The sequence below is a fragment of the Chionomys nivalis genome, chromosome 2 (assembly GCF_950005125.1).
Source record: "Chionomys nivalis chromosome 2, mChiNiv1.1, whole genome shotgun sequence".
NCBI classification, from domain to species: Eukaryota; Metazoa; Chordata; class Mammalia; order Rodentia; family Cricetidae; genus Chionomys; species Chionomys nivalis.
In genome coordinates this window covers 117743745-117768343 of record NC_080087.1, presented here as the reverse complement: position 1 = coordinate 117768343, position 24599 = coordinate 117743745, and the positions used below count along the sequence as shown (strand labels likewise).

The following is a 24599-nucleotide window of genomic DNA, read 5'->3' as shown; positions in this document are numbered from 1 at the left end:
AATCACAACTGGCTTTCTAAGTGGTGGTCCTTCATTCTTGTGTCCTTACCATGAGGGTGACTTACATTTTATTGGTGATTGCATTTATGTAGCCAAGAAGAAAGCACCCCCTTTTTTTGAGACAAGGTTATGTAACACTGGCTGCCCTGGAACTTATGTACACCAACCAGGATGATCTTGAACTCACAGAGATTCATCTGTTATTCTTAGTGTGACATATAATTTCACAAAATGACTCTCCCCAAACTACTTAGCCTCTTGAGTGTTTTGGTTAAGCCAGACTCAGTGATGTTCTGATTTCAGTAGCCACCATACTTAGCAATATCCTATATTCTACTGAAAGATCTGAAGACAGGACAATGTAGGTGATAACCCTTTAGTGATTGCCTGACTGTTGAGTGAGTTTATAGAAAAACCCCTTACTTTCTTTGAGATTTCCAGCCTGTTTTTCAGAAGCAAAGACACAAAATTCCTTATTATTTTCATGTGATGGTTCTTGTTTTACTGTTGGAAATAAGTTCATAAAACAACAAAAAGTTAAACTATAAACATTTATTGCATACATGGTATATAATGTTTTCTGGTTTTCTTGGTCTAAATATTTCATAGCTGACTCATTAATATCCCCACTTATTTCAAGTGTAGTTGGAAACAAGCAAAATCTGTAGAGATCTATTCAAAGTATTGGGTTCTTAGAGGGAAAGACTACAAGCAGTTGATAGGTTTCATAGAGGTGACATCAGAGTTGGGACAGTTGGAGCTGTCTAAAAAGCACTGGGATTCAAGTTGGGAGGAGAAAAATAGGGAGATTTGTAAATCCTCCGAGTAGCTATGATGGCCCTGTCCAATGGTGTATGAAATCCTCCAGCAGCTGGACCTCACAAGGGCTAGGGTGTGCACTCCATCACTGGGCACATGCCCATCGGCAACAGGTGCTTGAGCATTAGCAAATGATAACTTTATGTCTTTAAGATACTCTCTTTACTTTCAGATCAACACCAAATGAGTAGAGAAGATAGCTGTTTGAAGGGATGGAGTGAATAAAGGGTGGCTTAGTCTAAAGTAGTGATGTTAAGTCATGGGGTTTACCTTCCAGAATGTGGGTGATAGAGACTGGGGAAGGCCGTGGGGTAGAAGAACGGCTAGTACAGACTAGAGAGGCACGGATGTGCCATGGCGGTGGAAGGGAGAGGAGAAGGCAGCACTTGGGTTGCAGAGATGAATTAGAGCCAGAAAGTCCATGAGATGTCCAAGAAAATGGAGGCGTTGATGGTCAGAGAAGGGTGGGATAGGATTGCTAGAACTGGACTGCTTATGAAGAAAGTATGGTTTTGAAAATCTGCGTTTAAGCAATTCCGTATTAAATAAAAATTATTTCTTCTGTACCCAGAAAGTAGTAACAGAAACATTATAAAGACTTGTTATTTGTGTGTGTGCATATTGGTGCATGCTGTTGCCCTCTTGTGGAATTCACAGGACAGCTCCCTCCGTCCTGAAAGTTCCCAAGATAGAGCCTGACAGGTATTGGTGACAAATATTTTTACCCATTAAGCTGTCTCTGACTTGAACAATTTTTTTTTTTTTTTTTTCTAAAAAGGCTTTGTCTGTGTAGCCCTGGCTGTCCTGGAATTCACTTTGTTAGAGCAGGCTGGATTAGAACTCACAGAGATCCATCTGCCTCTGCCTCTGTCTCCCAAGTGCCGGGATTAATGGCATGTGCCACCACTGCCTGGTTATTAGACTTGTAGAATTCGAACTAGACCTGACATGAGCATTGATGTTTGAAGCTATTAGAGACTTCTCTTACACAATAAAGATGTTTAGTTTGTATATTTTCTGGGTACGAGAAAAAAAAAAACCCAGTAAGGGAGAGGGAATGACTGCTAGGGCTGAGATGAGGTCTGGGAGGTGGAACAGAGTAGTCTAAGTAGGACGAAATTGGAGTGGTAGGTGGATACGGAGGAGCTTGAAATCCGAGCCTGCAGTGTGGCTTAAATCCGCAAACTGGCCGGGTTCTACATCATTCTATTTATTTTTTATTTTTCGAGATGGAGTTTCTCTGTGTAACAAAAGTTCTGGCTTACCTGGAACTCACTTTGTAGACCAGACTGGCCTTGCACTCTCAGAGATTCATTTGGCTCTGTCTTCCAAGTGCTGGAATTAAAGGCGAGTGCCACCACCTCCACGCTCTTGTTATTTTTCTAGGAAAGAAAGTTCAAAAATGAGGTTATTTATTTACTTAAAACAGCCTTTACCTAAAAACTAGGCAGTTTACTTTAATGGACTGGGTTCGTGGAATACTGAATGTATTATTTCTGGATCTGGAATTGTTAAGACAAACGGTTGGATTGTCATGTAATCTAGCAGCAAATGATCTGGGGGTGGCGAATGTATGTATATATGTGTATATGAATGTATATATGTTATATGTCTGGCTCTCACTTGCAGAAAATGATTGAGTACATACGAAGTAGCATACAAAGTACATCGTTCTAGTCATTATTGTGTTACTACACAAGACATTCAGTCGTTGGCTGGTTGGTACATTACTGATAACACAATCGCTGTCAGTGGGATGTGGGTACCCAGCTCCAGTCACTCTGCTTTTACATTTGATAATACAAAGATAGTTGGACTTGTGCCATTCCTCCTCATTCCCTTCCCTTTAATCAAATCCTCATATAAAATTGCATCTTTGAATGGAGAAAACTTCAGACCACTTCCTTTGGATATAGTATGAAGATTAGATTGTGGGTTGGAAAAGTAAATTAGAACAGTAGGAATAGATTTTCCTGGGGTGAGCAAGTGTGTGTGTGTGTGTGTGTGTGTAGAGTTGTGAGTGAGTCAGTGAAACAGCCAAGGCAGTGGAGTGGACCACAGCACTTTAGGGGTTCTGTCATATCTTCCTCTGGACCCTAAGGAGACTTCTTAAAGGGCCGTAGTTTAGAAGGTTGTATAAGTAGAACTGGTCAAAATTTGTGTTGAATTATTTCTAAATGCATTTTCTACTTGTGGAATTGCTGTGAGGTCTAGAAAGTAACTTTCAACACTTGTTTTCATAGTTGTGTGCTATAAAATCTAGTGTACTATGAACTAGACATAGGAAAGGTTACTGTTGTGTAACCTTGAGTATATATTAAATAAATTAGCTCCTTTTTATTTACTTTATTTACTTTGTAAAACCAAGTCTGATTTGTTGTTGAGAATGGTTGGCGAAGGGCACCTTTGGGCACTTAGGCTCTGGGTTATCTGACTTTCCTAGTGTGTGGTGCTTGGCTGGGACCCTTACCTCAGTCGTATAGAAAGTGTTGCTGCTGCTGAGGATGCTGTCACTGGCTCTCCCTTGAGTGAGTGACTTCTTCTGATGACTGTTTCATTTCATAAGGTACTTCATGGGTAGATAGGACTTCAGTCTCTGGTATGAACCTAGAAGCTTAAGTGTGGCAAGCAAATTGATGAAAGCCTGGCTGAGATCACCTTGATCTGTGCAACAGACTTGAAATATGTTAATGCCTTAATCCTCATAGTGACATCATGATAAAAGAATTCTTCACTCCTGTAAACAAGAAGTAGAAACAATTTAGGTGGCATTTTTAGTAAGTTGTTGAGAGTCAAGCCTGGAATTTGGCTTCATAGCCTAAGTGCTTAAGCATGAAGCTAAACAGACTTCAGTGTTTCAGGATGAGCGAGGTGTGAGAAGTACTTAAGGTAAAGTTAGACTATGGGATTTGTAGTTTTATAGGTGAAAATCAAGTCTTGCTAGCAGATGTATTGCATTTTGCAGTATGTGTAGGGATTGTCCCATGTTTTTCTTGTTTGCTTCTAGTAGGAGCTTTTTGGAGTACTTGGTATTGTCTGTTTAGCTTTAGACTTGAACCTGGAGCTTTAGGATGTTAGTGACATACCATATTTCCATGATGAGTAAATGGGAGCCAGCGTTAAACCAAGTCCTTATTACCATTGCTCTAAAAGGAACAAGTCTTTTGGAGGTTTTGTAAACTTGTTATCAAAATAGTTCTGTCAGCAATAGTACTAAGTCAGTCATGTGATGTTGCTGAGGTTTCTGTCCACCAGGTCCCACACCCGTTTAAACATACAGAGGCCTACATTAATTATAAACTGATTGACCTATTAGTTCAGGCTTCTTATTAACTCTGATAACTTATATTAGCCCATAGTTCTTGTCTGTGTTGTCCACATGGCTTGGTACCTTTGTCAGCGAGGGATTCTCGTCTTGCTTCTTCTGTGGCTGGGTGACGACTGCAGACTGACATTTCCTCTTCTCAGAATTCTCCTCTGCCTCTACTTCCTGCCTGACTACTGGTCAGTCAGCATTTTATTAAAATAATACAAGTGACAGGATAAAAGACCATTGTCTCACAGCAATGTGACATCTAAATAAAACAAGTTTCTGTATGTTTTTTTCCCCTATATGTTGTGTTAACTATGCATGAAACTGAACTCTACTTAATTTAGCTCTGTATTGGCCACTTTTCATGATGCCTTTGTGTTTTCCCAGAGCCCTGCTTGTGCCTACTGCTTTTCACATTTATCCTTATTTTAATTTTGTGCATTAGATAAATGGTGACAGATGGGTGAAATCAGGTACAAAAAGTTATTTCTTGATGAAAGACCAAACCTAATTAGTGGTAGAGCTTAGGTCACCATTATTTTGCTGACTCCAGGAAATAATTAACTATAGATAAACCAACCTGTTCATCACTGCTTGCGTGGGACTTTTCCTCCATTTCAGTAGTGAGGGTTCTACATCCTGGGAAATTGTACGTGGACTAGCAAATCAGGGTAGCTGTCGTCCTTACTAGTTCTAACACTTTATGCTGGATCGGGGATGGGAGTGAGTCTTCAGTGTGGTACACAAGGCATCCACTTCCTTGTTTTGGATCGGGGATGGGAGTGAGTCTGCAGTGTGGTACACAAGGCATCCACTTCCTTGTTTTGGATCATTCTTCAGTGTCTATAGAATGCAGATGACTGAAGAAAACCTCAGAGGTAGTGAAGGACCAAGCTTTTTCGTTAAATAAAAACATTTAAAATTAAGTCTAAAAGGGAGTAGCTAGCTGTCTCAGTCAGTGTTCTATTGCTATGAAAGAAGAGACACATGACCAAGGCAGCTCAACTGGAGCCAGCTTAGTTTCAGAGGTTTAGTCCATTTTCTTCATGGTGGGAGCCTGGCAGGAACATGGCAGCACTCATGGCACTAGGGCAGCAGCTGAGAGCTACCTCCTGACCCACAGGCCAGGAGAGAGAAAGATACTGGGCTTGGTATGGGCTTTTGAAACCTAAATAAAGGTTCACCCCTAGTGACACACTTCCTCCAACAAGGCCACACCTCCTTATCTTTCTAATCTTTTCTGTTCTAGTCCCTGGTGACTGAGCTTTCAAATAAACGAGCCTATGGGGCATTCTTACTCATACCACCACATTAGATAATTCTGTTTTTTGGAGTTATTAGGATATATTTGTTCTTTGCTATTGTGATGTTCTGGGACTACCAAGACAATTTTATTTTCTTGCTACTCCATTTACCTGTATAGAAGCTTTGATAGCCAGACGATACCCACCCACTGTAGGACAAAAATCCATATTCTCTGGACTGGTCTTCATAATTCTGTGCAATGATTGTTGACAACAGAACAAATATCAGCCTTGCACTAGTGCTACGTACTACTAGTGGGAAGCCTGGTGAGGAATCCAGTGCAGTAGAGAGTTCTGACTTCCCACTAGTGGAATGTAGCAGGTTTGGGTATCTTTGTTGTTGTTGTTGTTTGAGACAAGGTTTTTCTGTAGATTTGGAGCCTTCCTGGAACTCATCCTGTAGATCAGGCTGGCCTCAAACTCCCAGAGATTTGCCTGTCTCTGCCTCCCAAGTGCTGGGATTAAAGGCTTATACCACCGTCCGGCTTAGCTAAACTATCTTTTTTATTCTGTAAGTTAGGTTGACTGACTATCTCTCTCCCTTACTATAAATGTTTTGAAAATTTATATGCAAGTATTGTATCTACATCATTTCCACCCTTCCTTCTCTAAACACCTCTACCGTGTTCCCTACTCAAATCCATGATCTACAAGGGGGGGAGCTCCTGCTGAGTCCATTTAGTATTGCGTGTGCGAGCACGTCCACACACACACAGTTGTTTAGGACTGGGCACTTGGGATTGGATAATCTATCAAGGACCTCCTCTCTGGAGAAGACTGATTTGGTCTTCTCAGCAGCCTTTACTTGTCTGCAGTTCTTCATCTAGGGGTAGGGCCTTGTGAGATTTTCACAGTTCACACTGGCATGTCAGTTGCTGTTCAGATTGTACAGGTTCCATTTAAGCTGCAGTATTTTTAAGACAGCTTTCCTGTCATATCTAGAAGGCATCTCACAGATGATGTCCAGAGGCTCCTAGTCTTCTGTCCACTCTTCTGTGTGTCCCCTGAGCCTTAGGTGTATGGCTTGTGTTATAGATGTATCAGTTGGGATTGTATCCTGCAGAGTCAGTTGTCTGCATTTTAACCAGTTGTGGTTTCTGTAGCCATGTCCATCTGCAGCAAAAAAAGCTTCTTTGATGAAGGGCAAAAACTACATTTATCCGTGGGTACAAGGATACGTGTTTAGAATGCAGTTAGAAATTATGCTGGGTTAGGAAAGCAGCAGTAGTATGTTTATGTTCTCCTTCAGGCTCCATAACTTGAAGCCACAGGTAGTTGGCTAGGGTTACAGCCAGGCATGAATTCCTTCCTACTGAGCTGCCTTAAAGTTCAGTTAGACAGTTGTGGTTGCTTCAAGTTTGTATCACTATTTTACCCTTGAGGGTATTTCCCTGCTGGCCCTTGTGGTTCATAGGCATCACAGCTGAGCGGGACTGCTGATGACTCTTCTCCCTTGGCTGCTTGCGTAGCACCCTCAGATGCTGTGAGAGCTAGTCCTCAGCCAGGCGGCTTCCAGGTCAGTTCAGCTTGATTCTTCTGAGTCCTGTGTCTCAAGTATTTGGTGTCTTTAGCAATAGCATCTTGCCTCTCTGTTCTGGAAGACTACCAAACCAGCGACAATAGCTTTTATTACTGGGAGTCTTTTCAACTCTCTTGACCAACTTGAAGTTTTCCCCTGCCTGACACTGGGGTTTTTGTTAGGTAGTATATGACTCTTAGGGAGAGCACTATCATCTCAAGTGGCATAGCTTCAAAGTATGTATGTATGTATGTGTACACATACTTATACATATATTTTAAATGTATTTGTTAGCAAAGTGTTTCCCCATGGCGTGCAAGCATTATGTTATTTTTTAACCTGTCCTTTCTCCCTCCCTTTACATTTCCAGGTAAGCCACCTCCTCCCAGTTTTCCCATCTTTCCCTTTATAGCTCCTTGCCCTTCTATTTCCCCCACCAGAGAAATGCCCCTCCTCATGGTCTCTTCTGATTTCTGATTTCTGTGGTTACTCCAGGTTATATACTCATATCTACAGATTCAGAGGTAGAATCCATAAATAGAGAGAACATGTGATACTTGTCTCCCTGGATCTGGCTTACCTCTTCAGTGTATTTTCTGGTCCCACCCAATTACCTGAAAATTTTATGATTTTATTGTCCTTTACATATTAGTAGGATTGTGTTGTGAATATGTATCACATATTATTCATTCTGGGTGAAGTTAGATTATTCTCATTTCCTGATTATGGTGAATAGAGTGGCAGTGGAAATGCTGAGCAAGTATCTGTGGGGTGGGATGCTGAGTCCTTTGGGGTCATATGGTAGGTTTTTAGCTTTTTGAGAATTCTTCATACTGATTTCCATAATGACTTTACCAATGACAACCAGGGAATTGGTAAATGCTAAAGACACACAATTTATATGTTAAAAATAAATAAATAAATAAATAAATAGGGACTGGAGAGATAGCTCAGAGGTTAAGAGCTTTTCCAGAGGTCCTGAGTTCAATTCCCAGCGACTACATGTTGGCTCACAACCATTTATACTGAGATCTGGTGCCCTCTTCTCGCATGCAGGCACACATGCAGTCAGAACACTGTATAAAATGAATAAATCTTAAAACAAAGACACAATGGTATTCGTTGTTGTCTTGCTTCATAATTTGGTCTGCAAAAACTGACCAATATTCAGAACTACTATGGAAAATAAAATCTAGTGTGCGTGTTTGCCAGTTAAGTTCAGTGTTACTACGTAGAGTCCAGGTAGAAATTACTGGGAAATAGGCAGTGTGTATTTACAGGGGCTGATGCAGTGTAACCTGAGACCACGAAGCAGGCAAATGTATGGTTTCTTTTCCTCTTTCTCATTGTCCTCACCACTTGAAGTATTTGTGGATACTTGAGGCTGGATTGGAAAGGCTACCTTTGCTCACAGTATGTGGAGAATTTCCATGTAATTCCATTGTTAGTAGATATATGGTACAAATTAGGTTTCTTAAATGTAGGATATTACAGAGGGCCAGTATACTAACTCTGACCCAAAGACAACTCTAGTTGCCTAGCTAATACTGAAGAGTTTTTCTTTTAAAGTGATTTTGAGCTAATCTATTTCTTTTTTCTTCTTGTAGGTTCGTGTTGAAATCTGTTAATTCTATTTTTTGAACACTTATGAATAACCACGCGTCTTCAAAACCATCTACCATGAAGCTAAAACAGACCATCAATCCTATACTTTTATATTTCATACGTTTTGTAATATACGTCTATACTATTTTAACATACATTCCATTTTACTTTTTATGTGAGTCAAGACAAGAAAAATCAAACCAAATTAAAGCAAAGTCTGTCAGTTCAGAACCGGATTCTGCATACAGATCTATTGACAGCTTGGACAGTTTGGCTTCAGTTTTGTACCCTGGCTGCAATACACTTGATAAAGTCTTTCTGTATGCAAAAAATAAATTTAAGGACAAGAGACTATTGGGAACGCGTGAAATTTTGAATGAGGAAGATGAAATTCAACCAAATGGAAAAATTTTTAAAAAGGTGAGATGATGTCTGCTGCCTTGAGTCCCTTCATACTTGTACCCACAAGTCTTCTCTCCGTGTACACACTTAGCATTATGGGAAGTGTAGTCTCCTGCAGCTGGGTTCTGCTGGTGTTGCAGTAGAAAGTCTCCATCTAGGGCCCTAGACTCTTTCATCCCTCTGTCCTCACTTCCACCGATTTGACTTATTTTTTAGGAAGACATGGAGAATGTGCCTTGGTGTGGTGCTCTTGAACCTGACATCTCCATGGCTTGCGATAAAACATCTAGATAGTTTAGGGTGGGGAGCCCTATTCTAGAGTGCTTGGCACCATGTCACTTGTTTTGGTTTTCCTGGGATTCACAGTGGGTGTTTATATCTTGGTACTTTGGTTATGGCAGTTGCATGGTTTAACTTTTTGTTTTTACTACTGTAGAGAATCTTGGCTTGAAACGGAGATGAGCTGTCTTTACAGACAGAAATATTGTGGTTAAGACCATGGGCTTTAGACCCAGACCACAAGTTTAAATTTTGGTTTCACCACTTACTAGTCTTGTGGCTTTAGAAAAGTTATTTAATGACTGTGGCATTAGTATTTATGAGCCAGGCTGTTTTAATTAGTACCAAGTTGTTTTCAACCTGGAAGTAACCTTGTGGATTAGATGATGCTGTCTCTATTGAAGACCAGAGCATTGACACACAGATGAGTTAGGTAACTAACTTACCTCAGGACCCTAAGGCTGCTGAGTGGCAAAGCTGAGGCTTGAACTCAGGCCTTTCATCTCCAAAACTCATACTCTGTAGCTAACTACGGATTATAGGAGAGGAGAAAAAAAAACAATTATTTGTATCATTTTCCTATTTATTTACCCATCTGTCTGTCTGTCTATTAGTTATTTATAAATTGTGGTCTCTTTCTGTGTAGTCCTAGCTGTCTTGGAACTCTATGTAGACCAGGCTGCTCTCAAACTCAGAGGTCCACCCACCTTCTGCCTCCACAGAATGCTGGGATTAAAGGCATGTACCTTTAAATATTTATTTATTTATTATGTATACAATATTCTGTCTGTGTGTATGCCTGCAGGCCAGAAGAGGGCGCCGGACCTCTTTACAGATGGTTGTGAGCCACCATGTGGTTGCTGGGAATTGAACTCAGGACCTTTGGAAGAGCAGGTAATGCTCTTAACCACTGAGCCAAGGCATGTTACCTTTAATTCTTTATGTTAGAAGATATGCCTATTATTAGTACTTGTGAAATTTGCATCTGTAGTTTATCAGTTTGTTCAGAATCTATATATAGATTGACAAAACATTCTGTTTTTCTTGTCTAGAATTAGCTGTTTTGGGGACCTAGAGTTAATTTTTAGGTTTTGTATGTATAACAAATGAAATCTACTGTCTGTTGTCTGTGTCAGAGTATAGCTGAGACCCATGTTACTGTTGGGCTGTGTGGCAGCTGTGGGAGTGGACTGCAAGCCAGAGAGTGAGTTAAGGAGCCAGCCGTACGCCCGCCCACACGCTCTGGGTTCTTGTCACCCATTGTCCTGTGTCATGACCAGCAGCTGTCATGGCGGGGAATGGGTCACACAACTTAGTTTTTCCTACTGGCCAAACAGCAGAGGGAGGTCAGAAGGCTTATATTTGTTCATTTATTTTTAAAGTCTCTTGCAGCCAGGCTGGTATTAAGCTCTTGATCCTCCTACTTCCCTGATTGCATTGGTTTGCGCTACTACAGTAGACAGAAGACCTGTTTTTGGTGACTTGTTTTCATTAGAAATAGTTACCGCATTTGAAGATAACCTTCAGTTTGAGAAGCTTGTGTGCATTAATATTTCAAAGTGTCCTTACTTTGGGGAGCAGCAGCATAGAATATAATATGGGTAAAGAATGAGGGATTATGTAGCTGCCAGTGGTTATGGAAGACTTCACTGACATCTGAGTTACCGTGAAAGTCAGCGAGCGGGCTTTGTCAGCTAATGTAGCTTCCTTCTTTGTTATTTCTCAATGCTGGCTTTTGTGTTGTCTTTCTTCAGAGTCACATTTTTATCACTCCGGCTTGTTATGATGCTTGCTTTTGGAAAGTGGCGTGGTGACGTGTGGTCGCAGTCCTAGCAGGGAAGGCTGAGGCAGTGTGATATGAGTTCAAGACTATCCTGGGCTATCAAGATCCTGTCTCAAAGCACCAAAAAAGGAAAAAAAATGCTGAAGTTACAGCTTCGTGGTAGATCAGTTGCCTGTTACACTCAAGACTCTAGGTTCAATCCTCAGGTGGTTCCCCATCCCCAAATAAATCCAAACAAAAATATTAGAGAACATCCTTCCCCTTTTGACTGGGTTCACACTCCCTGTAAGCCTATGATCGAACATTCAGGAAGGAGACAGAGGCAAGAGGATAGACACAAGTTCCAGGCCAGCCAGCACTACGTAGTATAACCCTGTTTAAACATGCCCCTCCTCGTTTCCTGACTTGTGGGAACATTTACATCCTAATTCATATGAAAAGTAGTGGTTCTGTGGCCTGGGATCTGTGCTTTGTTCTTTCTTCACTCTCCTGTGGCTTTTCCTTTTGTGCTTGCTGTCCCCACTTTCTGTTTCTTAACTGCCTGTCCCAAACCACACAAGTGTAGGTTAAAGAAAGCCAGGCATACTTTGTTGAAGAAGACAGGAAATGTGTAATTTTGAAATAGTTCTAGATATTAAATGAGGATAAAAACCAAGAACCTCGTAGCTAAAACTACCTGAAATCTTGATTTCTACTAGACCAGAGGTCTAAGTGGTTAAATATTGGTGTGCTTTTATTTTAATAATTTCTGTATGCTATTACTATTTGTCTTTTGAGGTGCAAGACACTGTCATCAAAGCATTGCATTTTTTATGTTCTTAGAAAAACTCTAAAATACTAATGTTCTTTTTCCAGGTAGTTGTACTCCTTTTAGACAGGATGCTGTGGATGATAATTTTTTTTCTTGAGACAGGGTTTCTCTGTAGCTTTGGAGCTTCTCCTGGGACTAGCTTTTGTAGACCAGGCTGACCTCGAACTCACAAAGATTGGCCTGCCTCTGCCTCCCAAGTGCTGGGATTAAAGGCATGTGCTATCACCGCCTGGCTCTGAATGATAATTGATGTTATGACATGCACAGTGATATTGTGTGTCACTCCTTTGACAGAATAAAAAAAATAGTCAAGTATGAACAAACAAGGTGACCCCAAGGTTTCTATGAGGATTGGGGATGTATAACTCACTGGTCGAATGCTTAAGAAGGTTAAAATGAGGAGGCCTGAGAATTGTTGAGAACTGTGCTGCCAGGAATGCTGAACCTGTTTGCATCTATAGCAAACCCTGTGTGACTGAATGGTGATGAGAGCGAAGGTTATGGCTCCAGCTATTCCACACGTTAAGCGAACCATCACTGAGTGTCTTAACACTAATAAGGCACACTGGGTAATTTTTCATGGGTCTTACATTTTTGGCACCAGAGGGTGAAAGGCCATCCACAGTGTGAAAACAGATTGGTGATTAAGGACTGCCTGCCTGAATAGGTTGTGTTTAAGTGAGACCTGAACAGGATCTAGCAAAGTGGGGTAAAGAACCTCTGGGCAGGAGGACAGAGTAGTGGGTCCCAGACAAGAATGAGCTCATCTGAGCGAGGTTCATGGGGTGAATCATATAAGGTCCTCCTTCCCTTATTCTAGCATTTCCGAAGAACAGAAAGGATGGGGGTTGTGCTTTAGGAAGTGAGTTTGGAAAGGGGGTTTGCAGATTACACAGAGGCTTAGAAAACTTCCAGTCCCTCTGGGCCTCAGTGCTACTGGAAGGGCAGAGGCTGCATCTGAAGTAAGGGAAGTAAAGGACCGTGTTCATGTGTGTGTAGGAGGCTAAGAGTGGTATGAGTTGTGGAGAAGATGGCCTGGCATGACAGTAATGGACATGAAAGAGGTGGTTGGGTTCAGGCCATACTTTGTAAAGGTGGTAGACTCTGGATAGATCTAGCAATGAGCCTGAGGATGTAAAGGTGAGTAACTTGAGTTGTGTGGAGCACTTGGGCGGATGGTGCACTGTCCTCTACCATAGGAAGATGGATAAAGAGAGGAAGCGGGAGAGTGTTTGGCTCGGGGCTTGCTAAGTTTGCTCTACCTGTTTGGTATCCTGCTGAGCAAGTGAAAACAGAAGGTGCAGTGGAGGTGGAAGTTTGAGGAGCTTCTGAAGCAGTCGTTGAGAGCCTGGCTTTTGTCGGGGACATTCAGCCGTGTGGACCGCAGGATGTGAGCACCAGTGTATATAGGCTCTTAAGTTTGGAAGTTGAAGGTTGAGGAATTTCTGTTTAAATTCTAATGACTTAGTGAGGTAAGCGACGATGATCATCTTCAAGTAGAGAGGAAGGATATTTAAAAAGAAGAAGCATTTAGAGTTACTAGAGGATGAGAAAATTAGTAACCGGGGAGGGGGTGTCTTAGACTGTGGGCTGATGACATCTGTAGTGCTGCATTCACAGCATGGGTGACGTTAATGAGCTTAGTTTTGAGTTGGCCATACAGGCAGGATTAGAAACTTCAGGATGAGCAGGTAAATCGTGTCCACAAATGTAATCTAATAGGAAAGGTAATTAACTAAAACACTCAGTACTCAGTGACTTAAATAATGAAGCACAGATTCAGGTTTCCTTTTTATTTTGTCCTTTTTTTTTTTTTTTTTTGAGACAGGGTCTCACTGTACAGCCTTGACTGCTCTGGAATCTCAATGTAGATTAGGATAGCCTTGAACTTGAACCTAGAGAGAGTTGCCTGCCTCTGCTTCCTGAGTGCTAGGATTAAAAGTTTGTGCTGCTAGGCCTGGCTAGTTCTTTTTCCCTCCCTCCCTCCTTCCTTCCTTCGTTGTTAAGACAGGGTTTCACACTGTAGCCTAGACTGGCCTGAATTCTCATGTAGCCTGGGCTGGCCTAAGACTCAAAGCAGTCCTTTCCCTCAGCCAGCCGAGTACTGACTGGGATTATAGACATGGGCACTTGAATTAAATTTTAGAATTTCATTTTTTTGTGAGATGCTGACATCATCACATGAGTTTATGTATTTGGGTTGTATATTAGGTGTTTTGTTTTTTTTCACATTGTTGGACAGTACTGGTCATTTAGATTTAGAATCTAGGCAGGTGCCCCATTTTTATCTTTGGAGTTTATAGTTCTTAGTAACTATAATCCGATTCCCACACATTTGGGCCAAATTCTCATCTTTCTTCTCACCCACACAGAGCTCCTTTTGAAGTCATTGGAGCTCCCATGATGAACCTTTCCTGGGGGTGCAGAGCAAGGTGAGAGTTTGGGACTACTACAGTTAAAGAAGTATAATTTTACATCTGTATTCAATAGGACACCAGAGGGCAGCATTTATGCTTCGTCTTCTTCATTTAACCTCTTAGAGAACTCTCTTGAATGCTGCAGTTTTAGAAATAAATATGGTCAGATGATTTTTATTTTATGTGTATGAATGTTTGCCTGCATGTATGTCTGTGCATAACTTTTGTGCCAGGGTCTTTGGAGGCTAGAAGAGAATGTTGGCTCCTCTGGACTTGGAGTTACAAGTGGTTGTGAGCCACCACTTGTGGCCTGGAAAAACAGGGTCCTCTGGAAAAGCAGGCTCTGGGCCATATCTCTAGTCCCTGTTGAGATGGTTTTTAAGATGCTTGAGACATTAATTAACACAGCCATGCTTGGAAACCAGCTGTATTTGTAGTTTTTGTTCAGGTTTACTTATAATGGAGAATTCCTGATTGTGTTTAAGTTGAAATCCCTAAAGACAACAATATGTTAACCAGCTTTTAAAGGAGCTTATTATTAATGTAAACTTGTTACCTATACTTCTGACAAATCCAAATAAAATATTACAGGCTCGCTAAGTATCAGACGTCTTTGAATAATATAACTCAGTCTCCACCTGCTTGTAGAGAGACTTTGTACTTTGCTTATCATGATGGGTAGTCATTCAGATTCATTTCCTATAAATATTTCTGTGAACATGGGTAGTAGGGTCACTTTCTAGCTATAGACCACATATCATCGTTTCTGAAATCCAGAATTTTCAAGCAGAGAATAAGTAAAGTTTTGCTCTAAATGAATTATTAGTATAGGGCCATTTGTCTAGGAAACTGACCTTTATGATTCCGTCAGTCATATCCAGGTTTCTCCCCTGTCCCCTTCTTATGTAACCTCACGCTCACTAGTTGAATGCTGAGATTTCAAGTGTGTCACCATGCCAGCTTCCCTTTTTGGTTTGTTAAAAAATAGGACCTCACTGTATAACTCTGCTGGTTTTGAACTGTATAGATCCTGATGTTTCAGCTCAATTCTGAATAATTTCAAATACCAAGAATAAAGTTAACTTCCCCCTCTGTCATAGTTAAAAGCTTAGCATGGGATTTGGGATGTCACAGACAGTGTCACAAAGCTAAGTTTTAAGATGCATATTAGTGAATATGTTTTATATTCACATAACTTGAAGTTTGAAATTTGCTCTGATGTCTTTCTATAAATTAGCATTTTGGTCATGTTGAAAGACATTTGTGCTTTTTATACTTTGCTTTGTCAGGTTATTCTGGGGCACTATAATTGGCTTTCCTATGAAGATGTCTTCACTCGAGCCCTTGACTTTGGAAATGGATTGCAGATGTTGGGCCAGAAACCAAAGACCAACATCGCCATCTTCTGTGAGACCAGGGCTGAGTGGATGATTGCTGCGCAGGCGTGTTTTATGTATAACTTCCAGCGTACGTATGGACCACGCTTTTTAAAATAATGTTTCTTTTTTGTCCTCTTGTTTTGAGACAAGTCTCTATGAAGCCTTTGCTGTCCTGGAACTATGAGGTCCCCACCTCTTTCTACCTGCCCAGCGCTGGTAGTAGAGTTGTCTGCACCACACTTGACCCTAAAATAGTATTTAAGCAAGAGGTTGATACTCTGATACTAGTTTTTTCCTTTATCTGTTTAGTGGAGGGGTGTTTATTATGTTTCAGATATTTGTTTATTCATTTGTCTGTTTTGCAAAAAGCATCAGTTTGGGTCAAATATTACTGGTCAAATATTAAGGGGTCTTTCTGCATCTGGAAAACTAGGCCTAGCTTACAGGGTCACTGCTCGGCTACCATCTCTCAGGGACCTTTCTGAACCCGGCTGCCATTTTGCTAATCCACTTCTGCTAGTAGCTACAGTTAACTTCTAGAATACATCCCTATCATACCTTGGTTAATTTCTAAGCACTAGGTTATATTATAAAGAATCTTAGTATTTGCTGAAGTTATTCGAGTGGTGAGCATGGCAGCTAACCCTGCAAAGCAGTCCTTGAGGGTTGTTTGGGAGGGAGCCTTGGTGCCAACTGTCATGGTAAATGAACATGAGATAAAAACGATGCTTCCGGCAGACTTCTTTTTTTAAGTTATTTTTATTTTATGTGATGGTGCATGCATTCCTTGTGGAGGCCAGAAGGAAACTCTAGATTCCCTTGGAACTGGAGTTACAGGTGATTGTTAGCCACTGGGAATTGAACTTGGGTTTTCTGCAAGAAGAGCAAGGACTCATAACCTCTGAGCCATTTCTTTTTCTTTTCTTTTCTTTTCTTTTCTTTTTTTTTTTTGAGACAGGATTTCTCTGTAGCTTTGGAGCCTGTCCTGGAACTAGCTCTTGTAGACCAGGCTGGCCTCAAACTCACAGAGATCCGCCTGCCTCTGCCTCCCAAGTGCTGAAATTAAAGGTGTGCGCCACCACTGCCTGGCCCATTTTCTTCTTTCTTTAGTTGAGACAGGTATCAAGGGTTTCACCGTTTGTCCCTGACTGGTCTGGAGACCCCACTGGCTCTGAATCCTGCTTGGGATTAAATATATGTACTGCTGTACCCAGCCTGCTTCTTCTACTTTGTAAAATAGGGACTGCCTTTTTGTTTCCAAGGTTTGAGTTTACATTTTTTTTGAGAATGTTTTGAAAGAATTATTGTTTTCAAAATCATTCTATTTCTATTTCCAGTTATATGGGAAGTAAACATAAAAGAAACCCATGTGGTTTATATTATGTGATTTCAGTGTTCCTAAAATACTTGATTTTTTGATTCTAGAATAAGCTGTACCACTACGTATGGACACTATTTTTCCTTATTTTTTACCTTTTGAGTCAGGGTCTCATTTAGTGATCAAACTCACTGTGTAATAAAGGGCGACCTCCAGTCTCTGCTTTCCAAGTGTTAGGATTATAGGTCTCATCACTACTCCTGGCATGTGTTATTTTGTTGACTTGTGATACTTAAGATCTGACATTCAATGTGCTGTTGTGCCAGCTTGTCCATTGGTTCTCAACCTGTGGGCCTCATCCCATTTGGGGTGTGTGTGGAAGAGAGGGAGGGCCCTTTCACAGGGGTTGCATAAGACTTTACATATGTATTTGCGTTGTCGTTCATAACAGCAAAATTATGAAGTAGCAATGAAAATGATTTTATGGTTGAGGTCACTACAACATGAGGAACTGTACTAAAGGGTCACAGATTTACGACAGTTGAGAACCACTGGACTTGTCTCTTTTCACATTCTAGTTCCAGCAGCCAACAAGGAAGGTTTTGACATTGTAGGATCAGGTATAATTCCTTTGTGTGACATTAGTCCTAGAAGAATGTGCAGGTGAAGCACACATGCTGAGAATGTTCACTCTCAGCAGGTAGAGGAAGGAGAGGAAGAGGAGCGCACTGTGTAACAGCTGTGCCTTTCTTCCACGTGTGACCTGTGTCCTCTTCCTTGTAGTTGTTACACTGTATGCTACCCTGGGAGGTCCAGCCATTGTTCATGGACTAAATGAGACAGAGGTGACCAACATCATCACTAGCAAAGAACTTTTGCAGACCAAGCTGAAGGTGAGGACTGGAGTTAACTCTCAGTGTGTAATGCTTTGATGAATCATACTGATCCTGAGTTATCTTTGTGAGATTTTGTTCTTTATCTTTAGAACGTAAAAGCAGATTTCATATATATTAGACCAGAATTAAAAAATTGTTAAAAATTACTACTATGCTAGTGTCTGTTGAAAGGATGACAGCTTTATTGTGCTTGTTTCATAGTGTATTTAAAGTAAATTAAACTTTTTTTGAATTTGTGTTTCTGTGCACATGTGCATGCATACGTGTGGTCACATGTGCCATGACATACCTGTTAAAAATGAGGATAGCTGTGCTGATTCCTCTGCAGGCTTTACAGCAGGTAGGGAAAAAATGATGAGACAAGAATGAAATTCGGCTCAGCTGGGTTTTACTATAAGTAACTGGTGCTGGACCAGGACGTCCAGAGTCTGGCCTAGATCGTTTCACTTTAGTCACATTTAAGCACAGCACAGTTTTTGAATATGTATTCACATAACTCAGTCTCAAGTGCACAACTATTTAAAACATCTTTATATTGAGATTCCTTCCAAAGTACATCTGATTTCTTTCACAAGTATGAGTACTGTTGACTCAGAGACAGTACCCAAGATTTAGGGTCTAGGGAGCTTGACTGAGGTAAACATAGTGTCTATGGGAGTCAGGACTGACCTGGCCCCAAGATAACAGAAGTCACTTTGGCTGCTGTAAAGCTCAAGTGACATCACTCATGAGAGTGGGGTTTATGGTCTAAAAACAGTGCCCAGGATTTAGGGAAAAGGGGCCTAGATAAGCGAGAGCATAAATTGTGGGAGCTACGGCATCATTCCTAGTGTTCCAGGAAGAACAGCTATGCACATTATTCCATTGAAGAGGTAAGCTGTGTATTTAACTTTCCTGACTTCTCCAGGGTCTACCTGTGTGCACAAGGCTTTTTTGCCCTCTACAGGCAACCCATAGGAATCAATTCTCCTTCTGTTCACCATGAGATTCCTTGTGGATTTCACTGAATTCAGGTCATCAGGCTTGGTGACAAGTGCACTTGCCTCCTGAGCTATCTTGCTGATCCCTCAACATTTTATATTTATTTTATGTGGATGTGGATAGGTATTTTGCCTGCATGTATGTATATGTACCATGTAGTTCAAGTGAAATGCTTGTCTTTGTAAGCACAAGGACCTTCGTTTGATTCCCCGAACTCTGTAAGTAGTCAGGTGTGGTGGTGTCTGCTCACACTCCCAGTACCAGTGTGAGTGGAACTAGTGGGTGGGTTCCAGGCCGCAGCACCCTGTGGGGGAAGGCTTGGGGAACACACACAGAATCGTGTGTAGGCACCTACACGTGCACACAGAATCTCAGCATTGGGAGCTGAAAGTAGGACCTAAGGGGCTTGAGATCTTATCTCCTGAAAGAAAGGAAGGAAGAAGGAAAGGAAAAGAAAGATGGAGGGAAGTAACGAGGGAGAGAGAAAGAAAGGAGAAGAGAAGAGAGAAAAGCGGAAGTAGGGGAAGGAAGGATGGAGGGAGGGGTGCCAAGAAGTCTACAAGAATGCCAGAAGAGGGCATTGGGTTCCCTGGAATTGGAGTTAATTGTAAGCTGCTATATGGGTGCTCTTAACCACTCTCCAGACCACTGAATATTTTAAATTCATTTAGGAATCACCGAGTAATGATTTGCTTGAAGATTTTAAGTACTAAAATGGGAGACATTTTATGAAATAATAGGAAAATGATTCTTAGTTTCTTAGGCAATTTCCCCTGAAAACATTACCATCTCAGGCATGCTTTTGTTTTTCTCTTTTAGTAAATTTACAAGTGGATTTTCTCCCTTCCCCTTATGTTTTTGAGGGACTTGGGGCTTCCCTATATGTAATTCAGGTATTCTGTGATTATATGTCCATTTCGATAAGGATTTTATCAAACAACAGTATGCATAATATTATAGAACAGTGAATGTAGCCCCGCCTCCTGCATCTCCCTTCCTCCCTCTCTTTCTCCCTCCTTTCTTCCCCAGCCCCATCACTGAACTTTTTGGGGGCAAGAAATCAATTGGTCATTCAGTGTGGTGAACTTGGTTAACATATCACGGTGAATGTTTGTGTTTCTTCAGGATATAGTCTCTTTGGTCCCACGTCTGCGCCATATCATTACGGTTGATAGGAAGCCTCCAACCTGGTCTGAGTTCCCCAAGGGTGTCATTGTACACACCATGACTGCAGTGCAGGCTCTCGGAGTGAAGGCCAACATGGGTATGTTGTGTGGTCACCATTCCATATGTGCACTCTGCTCACTGTGTTCTCTAGAACTAACCAGAGGTGTGATCCTGGAGTTAGATCACAAGACACAAGAGTTTCCTAGACTCTGAAATGTAGAAATGGGGTTTTCTACAAATGCCTTTATTTAGCCTTTAAAGAAAGACTTAAGGAAAATGCCAGCATTTATTATTATTCTTTAAGTATGGACTGGGAATGTAACTCAATTGGCAGAATGTTTGCCTAGCTTGCTCTAAGTCCTGGATTTGATCCCCAGCATTGCATAACCCTAGACATGAGGGCACATGCCTGACATCTCGGCACTCGGGAGGTGGAGGAAGAAAGTCAAAAATTGAAGATCATCATTGACTGCGTAGCTTGTACAAGACCAAACTGAGGCTGAGACCCTATCTTAAAAACAGCATTGATAACAATAACCAAAATATAGTAGTGTTTGCTTTAAATTTAAAATACTTCTACATCACTCAATTTTCTGTAAGTTTTGAAGTGGATTTTTAAAGTAACACCTTTAAGTTTACCCAATTAGAATTAGTGTGTCTACAGCTAGAGCCGCTAAGCCTGAGCCCCTCCTTTTTGCTTCTTTCTCAGACTTTTACTTGCCTTTGTAGAGTTTTTGTCTTTGAACCCACACAGGGCGTAGAAACTGTAGAATTCATAACTGCCAGAGAAACGAGCTTCAGAAAGTGTAGACTGCTGCCCATTGTTTCCTCAGTAGTAGGAAACTTGGTGATGCTGCTCAGGGACAGGATCATGCTGACATTCTTGGTATAACAGGCACAACAATATTTGAGCATGTTGAATTTTAGGTGTTGGTGGACACTCAGAGACTTTTGGTCAATGATGTCTAGTTAGAGAAAAAAAAAGAAATATGTGGTGTGTGGTTATCATTAAGAAATTGTCTGGACAGGTAGGACGGAAGGGAAGTATACTTGAACATTTTCCTTAGAAGTCCACATGTGCATTAGTTTTGGGATGAGTTAGGCAGGTGGATGGTGCTGATGTCTTTCATCCATGTCCTGTGCCTTTTCCGTAGTGTGTTGGTTGCTGTCCTTAGGCTTATAGTTTTGTTACCACAGACAGGCAACACTAAGGTGCTTAGAGTAACCAACAAAGTCATCTCATGAAGCAGAGAACATTTTTGTAAGTTTGTAGGTGTGTTAGCTCAAGCCCCTTTTATCTCTTAAGTTACTAGAGTAGGTTTTGGATTCTCAGTTCTTTTATTTCATTTTTGTCACAGATGATGGCCTGCTGCTATTGAAAATTCCCTTTCTTTTGACCCCAGAGTGACCAAGTGCAGTTCTCAGTGTGCCCGCCAAGGCTGCTTGTGGTCCTGGTTGCTGCTCACTGTTACTTGTGGTCACTTCTGGTTTACTCCAGTCCTACCATGTTCCTCGTCTTATAATAGATGCCAAGCACATTCCTACTTTAAGGCTTTTTTGTACTGGGTTATTTACTACTATGGCTAACTACCATTACTACCACTACTACTCTAGCTACCATTACAAGTACTACTGCTAACTACCATTACTACTGCTAACTACCACCACTACTCTAACTACCATTACTGTTGCTAACTACTGTTGCTATCACTACTACTCTAACTACCATTGCTGCTAACTACCATTACCACTACTATTCTAGCTGCCATCACTACTACTACTTGTACTACTTTATTTTATTTTATGTTTTTTGAAACAGAACAGAGTGTTTCTAAAATGGTCCAGAGCTTACCTTGTGGCCTAGGCTGGCTTTGATCTCAAGATCTCATTTTAGTGTCCCGAGTGCTGGAATTGCAGACATCCGCTACCATGCCCACTGTTTGTTTTTACTTCTTGAAGTACTGGCTTCCCAGCCCCAGGACTTTTGTGGCTACTTTGCTCACTCGTTCAGGTTTTTACTAAAATTACTCTTTAGAGACACTTTACCAGATGCTGTATCCGAGCAGCATCTTTTATTATCTCACCTTGTTGTTATTTTTCTTTGTGACTCTTACCATGTTATGAACGTAACCGGTTTGTCCGTGTTGTTTATGCCTCCTTATGTGTTGACTGTTGTTTGAGTATTTTGGTTGAATTATAAAAATGAATGAAAAGAAAGTTGGTGATGTAGCCGAGTTCCTCAGAGGTGTGTGTTTTTCTTTTCTCCAATATAGAAAACAAAGCTCACAGCAAGCCGTTGCCCTCAGACATTGCAGTAATCATGTATACGAGTGGGTCCACAGGAATCCCAAAGGGAGTCATGATCTCCCACAGCAACATGGTTGCTTCTATAACTGGGATGGCAAGAAGGATTCCAAGTCTGGGGTATGTCATGGTAAAATGCAAAGTAACTTTGTATTTGTACCTGTTAGAATTCAAGCATTTGGGCCTTTTTAGTAGATGGTTAAGTTATTCCCAAGTGTCTATGAAAGTAGACACTTTAGAGAACATTAATTAAAAAATAGTAACACTGTTAAAAAGATTTATTTTAAGTGTACACATGTGTATGTGTGTCCCTATCCCTGCTCATGAATGAAGCTGCAGAGGCCAGAGTATCAGATCCCCTGGAACTGGAGCTGTGAGTGCCCAGCATAGGTGTTGAGAACCAGACTGAGATAACATGAGGTGTTAACTGCTGAGCCGTCTCTCCTGCCCCTAAAATAGTTACCTTCATGTGATTTTAAAATGATAGTGCAGTGGCTTAGTACTTTAAAGATGCAGGGTTCAGCTGACTTTGTGGTTGTAAACACTTTAAGTTTAAATTATTTCAGTCAGTTGGCTTTGCTTCCATGTGTATGTAGTCATTTCTGTGTGCTACGTGCAGCCTTGGTGGGCAGAGAGGTAGTCATAGTCAACTGATTGGATTTTGAGGTTGTGCTCTTGGGGCATCAGGGGAGAGTGGAGTGGAGTAGGCAAAACATGGTAGAAGACACCAGATGGGGTGAGAGGAGTTAAGATGATACCTCAGAGATGAAATCATTCTTCTGATGACAGAGCTGGTGCACTGCCATTTTTGTTGCCTTTTTGCTCAGACACACATGCATTGAGACACATGCAGTTAGCTGTGGACGGGATGTGGGAACAGAGCTGGGAAACCTGAACCACTGGTGCTTTCCCTTAGACTGCCTTAGTTGTTCTTCATGTTCGTAAATGCAGGGCCGTTTCTTGAAAAATACATGAGTACACATATTTTCTTACATATTAAGTTATACTTTACAATTTATTTTTGGATCCAGCTCCTAGAACCGGCATCTGTTCTAAGAGAGTCACAGTAGATACCCACTAACTCTAAAGGTCATCTCTTACACAGTGGCTTCCTGTCGTTTAAAAGACCCCCCCCCCCCCCAAACCCCAGCCTTCTGCAACAGACCACATTCTCTTTCTTTTTGGATTGGATGGTAGTTTGGATTGAAATGTTTTTTTTTTTTCTTTCTGTCTGTCTTATCTGTGCCCCATCAGCAGGGAGCTTTAGTGGGTGTATAGCTATTCTACCATGTATCTAGAAGCTTGCTGTAGTCACTTTGGCAGAGAGCTCCCATGACCCTTGCTTTTATCTGTCATTTCTTTCAGAGAGGAAGATGTATACATTGGCTATTTGCCCCTGGCCCATGTTCTAGAATTGAGTGCTGAGCTTGTATGTCTTTCTCATGGATGTCGAATTGGCTACTCTTCACCACAGACTTTAGCAGATCAGGTAAATTAAGTATCTGTGACTTGATATACTAAAAAGTATTTTTAACATTTCTTTCCCTATCAGTTTCAAGTTAAATCAGTTAAATTATTGCTGTTTTTTCCCCCCGAAGACAGGGGTTTCTCTGTAGCTTTGGAGCCTGCCCTAGAACTAGCTCTTGTAGACCAGGCTGGCCTTGAACTCACAGAGAAAGGTGTGTGCCTCCACTGCCCAGCCATATTGCTAGTTATTTTTAAGTAGACATTTTAGAATATAAATACATTGAAAGGGATAAGTTTATCATATGCTTTCGAGCTAAGAATGCCATTAAGTTTTTAAGTTAAAGATTTTTTTTTTCCATGATAGGATTTCTCTGGGTAGCCTTGGTTGTCCTGGAGCTTTGTAGATCAGCCTGGCCTTGAACTCGCAGAGATCCGCCTGCCTCTGCTGTTCCAGTGCTGGGATTAAATGTGTGCATCAGCACCGTCTGGCTTAAGTTCAAGATCTTTATATATATAGGTTATTTTTTGTGTTTTGTAGTCTTCAAAAATAAAAAAAGGAAGCAAAGGAGACACATCCATGTTGAAGCCAACCCTGATGGCAGCTGTTCCGGTAAGAACTGCCCGTTCCTTCATGCCAAGCACACAGGACGTGCTGCCAGCCGCAGGTGACGGGGTGGTAAAACTAACTGTGATTCTACTCATATTTTTTAGTCCTGATAGAATTTATCTTTAAAGTGACTCAGTGTCTTGGTAGTAAGGTAGCTAAGTGGGGTGGGTAAAGTGCTTGTTACACAGTCTGAGGACCTGAGTTCAATTCCTAGGTCCCAGATGATGG

The 24599-nt window shown here is 41.2% G+C and overlaps 1 protein-coding gene across 1 annotated transcript in view; it reads left to right on the top strand.

The window, feature by feature from the left end:
• Nucleotides 1-24599, top strand: part of Acsl3 (acyl-CoA synthetase long chain family member 3) — a 52663-nt gene that overhangs the window by 10820 nt on the left and 17244 nt on the right. Inside the window, exons 2-8 of the mRNA XM_057757898.1 lie at nucleotides 8563-8980; nucleotides 15542-15719; nucleotides 17733-17842; nucleotides 19952-20090; nucleotides 22267-22417; nucleotides 23663-23786; nucleotides 24303-24374. Coding sequence (XP_057613881.1) covers nucleotides 8603-8980; nucleotides 15542-15719; nucleotides 17733-17842; nucleotides 19952-20090; nucleotides 22267-22417; nucleotides 23663-23786; nucleotides 24303-24374 — 1152 coding nt within the window. The 5' untranslated portion in view covers nucleotides 8563-8602. The remainder of the gene's footprint in view (nucleotides 1-8562; nucleotides 8981-15541; nucleotides 15720-17732; nucleotides 17843-19951; nucleotides 20091-22266; nucleotides 22418-23662; nucleotides 23787-24302; nucleotides 24375-24599) is intronic.